The sequence below is a fragment of the Pecten maximus genome, chromosome 17 (assembly GCF_902652985.1).
Source record: "Pecten maximus chromosome 17, xPecMax1.1, whole genome shotgun sequence".
NCBI lineage: Eukaryota > Metazoa > Mollusca > Bivalvia > Pectinida > Pectinidae > Pecten > Pecten maximus.
The window spans coordinates 15,026,817-15,035,279 of record NC_047031.1 but is presented as its reverse complement, the minus strand read 5'-3'; the positions used below and the strand labels follow the sequence as shown (position 1 = coordinate 15,035,279).

The 8,463-nt window shown below is 36.1% G+C and overlaps 2 protein-coding genes across 2 annotated transcripts; one reads left to right on the top strand and one right to left on the bottom strand.

Moving 5' to 3' along the window:
* Window positions 1-898: 898 nt before the first annotated feature.
* On the bottom strand, window positions 899-4,362 carry LOC117315537. The gene is made up of 9 exons (XM_033869774.1): window positions 3,932-4,362; window positions 3,225-3,756; window positions 2,855-2,932; window positions 2,612-2,638; window positions 2,139-2,189; window positions 1,952-1,990; window positions 1,756-1,812; window positions 1,583-1,635; window positions 899-1,415 (listed from the first exon to the last, which is right to left on the bottom strand). The coding sequence occupies exons 1-8, from the start codon at window positions 4,259-4,261 to the stop codon at window positions 1,586-1,588; spliced, it is 1,164 nt and encodes a 387-aa protein (XP_033725665.1). The 5' UTR covers window positions 4,262-4,362; the 3' UTR covers window positions 899-1,415; window positions 1,583-1,585.
* Window positions 4,363-4,491: 129 nt separating this feature from the next.
* Window positions 4,492-6,731, top strand: LOC117315541. Its single transcript, XM_033869777.1, has 3 exons — window positions 4,492-5,232; window positions 5,336-5,401; window positions 5,486-6,731. The coding sequence occupies exons 1-3, from the start codon at window positions 4,984-4,986 to the stop codon at window positions 5,597-5,599; spliced, it is 429 nt and encodes a 142-aa protein (XP_033725668.1). The 5' UTR covers window positions 4,492-4,983; the 3' UTR covers window positions 5,600-6,731.
* Window positions 6,732-8,463: the final 1,732 nt, after the last annotated feature.

The following is an 8,463-nucleotide window of genomic DNA, read 5'->3' as shown; positions in this document are numbered from 1 at the left end:
TCCAGCCTGACAATAAATGTCAGACAGTCCAAAGCCTGTAAAATCATAAATACCAATCGGTAAATATGATAAATGGAGATGGGAGTCGACATAGCAAGACAATAACGGAATTAAAGGGGGGGAAAATAATGTTAACCAATAATATTTAAATGATTGAATACATGATGGGGAGGCATGTTTATAAATAAGAAATTGGAAGTTGAAACTGCTATGCTGTATAAACGTACTTAGCATTTTGCTGAGAGACCTTCTTCAACTTTTATTTAACCTGTGTAAACGGGTATCACTAGACTATGCACAGTAAAATGTATAATAAAGTGCCCCACGTTTTCAAAGTAATGTCCTGGTCTTGTTATGAAATCGACAGTCTATTTTGAGAAAGCACACAAGTGCCTATCCGAGAGAGCGTTGAACCATACATGTACCCCGATTCCCCTCCTGAGGTATGTAGAGTGGCATCGTCCAAAAGCAATACACCGTGAAGTCAGTATTAAGGACGTTAACATGGCGTCGTCCAAAACACGGATGGTGTCGTCCGAGACGTTACAGAGGGAAACCGATTACATTCACTTTTCGCGAGGTATGTAAAATACATAAAGGAATCTAGATCTTGTTATGAAATAGACAGTCTATTTTGAGAAGCAGTACGAGTCATACCACATAAACATAACATCGTCCAAAAACACAGATCCCCCTCCCGAGGTATGTAGAGTGGCATCGTCCAAAACCAATACACCGTGAAGTCAATGTCAAGGACGTTAACCGCATCCCACATGTTCTACACGTAAACATGGCGCCGTTCAAAACACTGATTTACTTCCGAGGTATGAAGACTAGCGTCATCCAAATCCAACACATGTTTCCCAATGAGGGAAACTGATAACGTTCACTCTTCACAAGGTATGTAAAATATATCAATGAATCTACATATACAAATCTCGACTGTTGAGTAAACATTAAGAACAAGAAAACATAGATTACGAATCAAAACATTTATTTGGTACACGTAACTAAAATGGACACACATGTTCTCCCTGAGAATTAGAATAAGTATCAATCACAACAAAATATATAATTAAACATTGGTATAAAAATCACAATTAGATAGATAATTAAACATTGGTATAAAAAAAATCACAATAAGATATAATTAAACATTGGTATAAAAATCATTGGTGTAAATTAAAAGGCACAGACTCTTACCTTCATACACACCCTCCCACACATCCTTATACACTCACATACATACACTCTCATACACCCACCTAAAATGAATTACCACATTAAAAGACATCACAGAAAAGCTTATTATATATATGTATACACATAAATCACCTTCACACACACACACACACACACACACACACACACATGCACACAATCAGAAAATCCAAATTCTTTTGTCGTCTTCCTTCCTAAAACATACAAACAGATTATTTACCATTTTATATTGAATAAGTAGTAATGTATTGTACACACTATCCACTCAAATGAATTATTAAATTGAAAACATCACAGAAAAGCGTACGGTGTAAGTGATTACACAAGCATGTGAATGAGAATTATAAAGAAAAAAACTTACTCCTTAATGCTTCCTCCTCCCACTTCTCAGCCAGATGGGCTCCACCTCCACAACTATAACATACAAATTATTATCTGTTGGTTAAGTGGTAAGGTATGATGAAGATGCTTTGAAATATTTCAGGAAATTGTTTACTAGAGGAATTTAACTCTTCGAACTTATAAAATTCTTACCTGTGTGTGTGTCAGTTGAGGAGGAGGAGGAGGAGGGCGGCAAGTCAATCTGTGAAACTGTAACATAATACCAAATAAATCAACTACTCTTTTACTCACCATAATTAAATCAAATAATATCAGATATAAATAATACCGAATAAGTAAATTAACCGCAGTATAAACACTTCTGACCATAATTATCCAATATACATACCATCAATTGATGACTCCACCATCTTCGGAATGGTCTCATCTACAATATAAAATAAATAATGTCATACAGATATCAAACCTTGTTATTGGTCAAAACTAGGCAGACATAATTCTACAAGGTAAATACACACAATTCATATTCATGAAATATATTTAACACTGCTATCAACTTATAAGTAGTTAATTACCTGAATCTTCATAATGGTCAGAGGGAGGGGGGTCCAGTCTGTTCATTTCGACTACAATTAAAATAATACACATACTATAGAATCAAAATAACAGAAATGTATACACATTACTCGGAGGTTGAAAATTCCTTAAGCTGAAGCTCATTTTCTCAGATAAAAAAGTCCAAGAGATCCAAATCTTTGTCTGAACTCGCTGTTCCATATTTTGACAGAAAAATGATCATGATCATCATATTTTGGTAATTCAGCTATAGTTATTAACCTTGAGACATGTGAAGCTGACCAAGCTTTGATGAAAAAAGCTGAATAGTTGGTAGCAGCACTGGCGAGTCTAGTGTTACTGTTTACCTGTACTTTTATCAATTGTTATTTCTTCAAGACTGAAGGAGACTCTAGCAAAATAATTTTTAGCATCTGATTACCAAAACCTTAAAATATGTTTTAACCGTCATTAGGAATTAAAATTAACTTACTTGTATCAGATTGATCTTCAATGCTGACTGAAAACAGAACAAAACTTTTATGATCTAGGGGAGACAACTCACTGAAATACCAGACTGGAATACATACACAATCATCATTGATACAGGAAACTCTCATAACATCTAGGTTAAAATGATCAATGATAGATGATGAAATGTTATGAATTAGTCAGGAGAGATAGTTTGTTTACATTACAGATTCATGAAAGGCAAAATCTTATGTGAAATACTTACAGATGTCTCCTTCTTCCCTCATCCTATAGGGCTTGTGACCCCTGTAAGCCCTTCGCCTAATCAGCAGGAAGACTAAAACTGGAAAGGAATACATTATTTCTCAGTTAAGAGCATTTGACTAAAATGTATGAATTTTTTTTTTTCAGAATCCTGAAAGTTGTCTGAGAAAATTCTGTTGGATCGAAAATGTACATGGCTATTGTTCATGCTTATGATATATTTACTTATTATCGAGCCAAATGAGCTTTCATCATATTTGTCAGATGTTTTTGGAAAGCACTGATATTGTATTTTACTAACATTAAAAAAAAAAAAAAAAAAAAAAACTGACCAAGACCACATTAAAAAGAAAGTATGAGATTATACATACTAAACATCAATGGTAGTAGTACTGCCAAAACCAACAGCACCTTCACCGCGGTCGTGGTGGAGGTCTCCTCATGGACCGTGGTGGAGGTCTCCTCATGGACGGTGGTGGGGGTCTCCTCATGGACGGTGGTGGAGGTCTCCTCATGGACGGTGGTGGAGGTCTCCTCATGGACGGTGGTGGGGGTCTCCTCATGGACGGTGGTGGGGGTCTCCTCATGGACCGTGGTGAGGGTCTCCTCATGGACCGTGGTAGGGGTCTCCTCATGGACGGTGGTGGGGGTCTCCTCATGGACCGTGGTGGAGGTCTCCTCATGGACGGTGGTGGGGGTCTCCTCATGGACGGTGGTGGAGGTCTCCTCATGGACCGTGGTGGAGGTCTCCTCATGGACCGTGGTGGGGGTCTCCTCATGGACGGTGGTGGAGGTCTCCTCATGGACCGTGGTGGAGGTCTCCTCATGGACCATGGTGGGGGTCTCCTCATGGACCGTGGTGGGGGTCTCCTCATGGACCGTGGTGGGGGTCTCCTCATGGATCTGAAAATTAATTATCACACCCCATCTAACTTAAATTCCTGTATCTGCACCTGACAGAGGTCAGATTTTGTAAGGTACAAGTGTTGACCTGAATAGATATTTAAACGGTAAAACCGATTAGGTGATATTATATATACACAAACTATTTTCTAGTAACAGAATAGATTGTACTTACACAATTATCCACCAACCCCTCCACCATGTCACAATCCACCTGGGGGTAGATCTTGATGTGGGGGAAGTAATGTATGCATTCCCCCAGGAGACGGTCGCCAGCTTGCCAATGGGTGATGATGATGTATGGTTGATCCGGGGGCGCCGGACCACAACACAACGTGAACGTCGTGTTGACCCCCCGGGCCAACCATTCCTCATTCATAGTGCAATAAAAAACGTCAAGAGTCGTGTCATCTCTGTTCACATTGCATGCATAGAGAAGAGGGGTGTTGATACACCCCTCTACCTCGAGTACGAGCGATAATAGCAAGAGCAGTACTGCAGCCATCTTTGCTCATCACTGGACTAGTTACCCGATTCAGTTTCACGCTTTGCACGTGCAGAATTACCGCCAAATTCTGTTTTCCGGAATACGGTGACAGCTTTAACCTAATCAGAATTTTTCAATTCACTATTTAATATAAAAAGTCGTCAATTAAAAAGTATCGATTGAAAAAAAAAAAAGCCTTACAACATTTTTACAACAATTTTACTGACTAAATGGTGAAAACGATCTATAAATTTATTAAGTTTTTTTTTTTCTGAAAATCGAAATCTATCCATTGATACAGAAGTTTGAAAACCCGTGCAAATTTTCATCAAATCCAGCAACAGGTTTTATGTATTAATTTTGTATGCTTCATTAAAGTGTTATCATGTATGTACTGCATTAGAGTAAAAGGTACCGATAAATTGTAATAACTTTTACCCAATCCTTAATATTTAGAACAATAAATATGTTTAAATGAGAAAAATAAAATTGTTGTACACGAAATTGTATACGTAACAGAATCATATGAGCTGAATGCTGACACAGTGTAAAATTAAATGTGTTACACAAGTGTCGTGTGGAGAAAAAAAAACCGGTTTGTCAAGAAAACACCATTTAAAATTTTAAACATTCACCATTCTAGGTTTTCATTGGTCGTTTCGATTCTACCCAGTTTCACACCCATATCGGTGATATAAAAAAGCGCGCAAACCCCACTAACCGTCACTTCTGGCGCAAAAATGGAACAAAATATCTACGGAAAATTTGAACTTACGAGTCATACAAAGAAAGATGGTTCGAATGAAACATCCTTGTCAAGCAGATTAAATAGTCAAACTAGTATATCCGTAAATCTCTTCAACGGAGTGGTTTATGTGCATATTACTAAGAAGGAGAAGAAGTACTACCTACCCCTAACACTTGATGAATATCAAGATTTGACGGACCTTAGGGGGAACCTGGAGGATAACCTCTATTTGATTAATCAGGTAAGTGTATTTTTCTATAAACAGCACAATGTATATCATCAATTTATAGCTTCAATGTAATTTTAAACAGCACATTGTACAAATTAATTCAATTCTTCCACAGGGTCAAAATCAAGAGGAGAGCAAGCCGAAGCCTGAACAGGGCAGTAGTGATGTAAGACACGTACTTGTAAGTTAATTATCGAATTTAAACATCCGTCAATATATTATTTACTACTGTTGGTGTTCTAGTTACATTGCTTTCTTACTACAGGTAGCTGAAAGGAGAATGCATCCATATACTCGCAAGAGCCAGTCAGGAGCAGGAGCGGGAAATAACAGTTATGCAGATGAATTTGACCAATATCTGCAGTCATCGTTTCAATAAGCGAGTTATCTCTCTTATAGCATTTCTATTATACAATAATATCGACGTCTCTCAATAATGTATCGTAAACGTCTCACTAAGTCGCTCGTAGATTTAAACGGGGATGTATTATTAAGAGATACATCGTACTGTGCTACTAATCTATGTTTCATCAGTATCTTATTCGGTTGTCACGAGGTCGACATCTGTCGATCTGTCATCTATCGTTATCTTGTAAAAGCCATAATGAGGCGCTATCCAGAATTCAGAAACGAAACTCGTTTCTTTGTCGACAGTGTAGTAGAGTTGAAATATGGGAGAGTTCGTTCCCAAATGAAAAGGCTAACCAGACATCGATATTATTGTAAAGTAGAAGTCGTGTTTAGCACGTATAATGAAGAGACGGTGTTTGATTGTATCTCAGAATGTAGGGAGAACTAAACAACTTTTGGCTTAATGATCATTTTATTGAGAAAATACAGTGACTTCATACAAAACATAAGTGAAATGAATTAATAACATGGAAATGTAAGCAATGTTATTTTGTAGAATAATTACATTCTCTATACACACACGAACCTGTTTACGTAAGAACAGATGTCGTTTAATACATCAACTGTAAATTAAAATATGGCAACACGTGATCTATCATTAAGAATACGTAACCTTTAAGAATACGTAACCTTTAATTGATGTCTCTCTTCAGAATATTGATATATTTTTAATTCATATGAAAATTTCTCTTACTATTAATTAACACCAGAGTTTGTAGCGTACATGATACCTCTTGTACCCTTTTAAACTTCACATGATGTCTCTCATAATTCAGAATAGATCCCTCTCATACCTTGGAATACATAATAATCACATAACCTTTAAATGATACCTCTCATACCTCGGAATACATAATAATCACGTAACCTTTAAATGATGCCTCTCATACCTTGGAATACATAATAATCACGTAACCTTTAAATGATACCTCTCATACCTTGGAATATATAATAATCACGTAACCTTTAAATGATACCTCTCATACCTTGGAATATATAATAATCACGTAACCTTTAAGTGATGTCTCTCATACATTTGACTTGAACATTAATTTTGAATTTCTTCACCAATTGAAACTTATACTTTTTGATTTTAAATTGAAACTTGTACTTTTTGATTTTAAAGTGAAACTTTATTTTAAAACCTTTTTTTTTCTTCAACTTTTTGATTTTAAATTGAAACTTTGTGTTTTTTATTTTAAAATGAAACTTATACTTTTTGATTTTAAATTGAAACTTGTACTTTTTGATTTTAAATTGAAACTTTGTGTTTTTTATTTTAAAATGAAACTTATACTTTTTGATTTTAAAATGAAACTTGTACTTTTTGATTTTAAATTGAAACTTTATTTTAAAACCTTTTTTTTTCAACTTTTTGATTTTAAATTGAAACTTTGTGTTTATTATTTTAAAATGAAACTTTGTTTTTTTTTTTTTTATTTTAAAATGAAACTTTGTTTTGAAACTTTTTGATTTTAAATAGGAGCTTTGTTTTGACTTTTAAATACAACGTTTTGTTTTAGATTAACAATAAAACTATCCATGTGATTTTTCTGTCTACATTTATATCTAAATTGAATACTTTATTATTTTTTAACAACTTTGTGTTTATAAACTTAAATTTTTGATTTTAAATTGGAACTTTCTTTTCTATATAATGTCGTAATTTAGTTGGTAAACGACACCAATGATGAACGAGTTTGGCGAATATTTTACATGACGACTTCGGTCCGATAATTGAAATAAATATTTGTGAAACTATATTTGAGGTTCGGTTTTTATTGCCATCCCATGGCGGAAATTATATAATGACCAAATGAAAGCGTGTCATACCGATTGGGTAAGACCCAGCGTTTGTCGTCAAAAGCGCAGAGACCCGATTTGTTGACGGTGTAAACGTACAACTGGTGTTTGTCGCTTCTAATGGAATTCATTTTGGTCATTATCGTTCTGTTGTCAAATAAACAGTCTCTGTACATTTCGTGTCTGAGATCACGTCTGATGGTTGCTCTTGCAACACCTTTAGCTACCTGTTTTTCTTTTATCTCGTTCCATCGGACTACCAGATTTTCTATTTCAGTTCTATTTTTCACGGCGTACACGTAAGAATACATTTTGGCGCGAAGTCCTACAAACTCTGCAATGGGCTCACTTCCCGTTTCGTCCTTGAAATATCCCGGTATCTTTTTGTTTCTCGTGTCGTGACAGTGATGTTCGACCGGATAATTGGACAGATCGAACAGATGTCTGTCCCGATACATGTCGTCATAAACGTCTGGACATTGGACGTGATACAAAAGACTGTCCGTGTCCGTCATGAGTAGCTTGATTCCATGTCCATATTTGGGTTTTAGGTACTTGTAATAAAACTCGTACATGATACATTTGGATAGATCTAGAATGGTCTGTCCAACATATACGGGTTTGTTTAGTACGAGTTTGACTTTGTCGTTCTGGATGGCTACTAGATCTTCGTTAAAGATGGTAAATCTTTTAAACGAAGGCCTTGCCACGTATTTTTTTAGTTTCTTTTCCGTGTGTGCCAGCTTGATGTCGACTCTGGAGCGCACGTTCTCCATCGTCTTGCCAAATACGGCATTGTTCATGAGTTTAAAGAAATCTTTCTCAAACTCGTTCTTACAGGACGCTCTTTTTGAGGTGTTGAATTGTATGTATGGATGTAGCCAAGGTGTCTGCTTGAATTCTAGGATTCGGTGGATTTTGGTTATTTTTAGACCCAATTCCAGGTACAACTGCAGATTTCTGTAATTACAGATGTATTTCGTCTTGTTTTCTAGCGTGGGAATCAGTTTTTCCGTCGGTACCCGTCCA

What these genes read in the sequence shown, in the direction of transcription:
- LOC117315541 (XM_033869777.1), top strand. Translation starts at nt 4,984, where the DNA reads ATGGAACAAAATATCTACGGAAAATTTGAACTTACGAGTCATACAAAG. An exon ending in ACCTCTATTTGATTAATCAG is followed by an intron (nt 5,233 to 5,335) that starts GTAAGTGTATTT and finishes ATTCTTCCACAG; the next exon opens with GGTCAAAATCAAGAGGAGAG. An exon ending in GTGATGTAAGACACGTACTT is followed by an intron (nt 5,402 to 5,485) that starts GTAAGTTAATTA and finishes TTCTTACTACAG; the next exon opens with GTAGCTGAAAGGAGAATGCA.
- LOC117315537 (XM_033869774.1), bottom strand. Translation starts at nt 4,261, where the DNA reads ATGGCTGCAGTACTGCTCTTGCTATTATCGCTCGTACTCGAGGTAGAG. An exon ending in GAGGGAAGAAGGAGACATCT is followed by an intron (nt 2,639 to 2,854) that starts GTAAGTATTTCA and finishes TTCTGTTTTCAG; the next exon opens with TCAGCATTGAAGATCAATCT. An exon ending in TGACCATTATGAAGATTCAG is followed by an intron (nt 1,991 to 2,138) that starts GTAATTAACTAC and finishes TTTATATTGTAG; the next exon opens with ATGAGACCATTCCGAAGATG.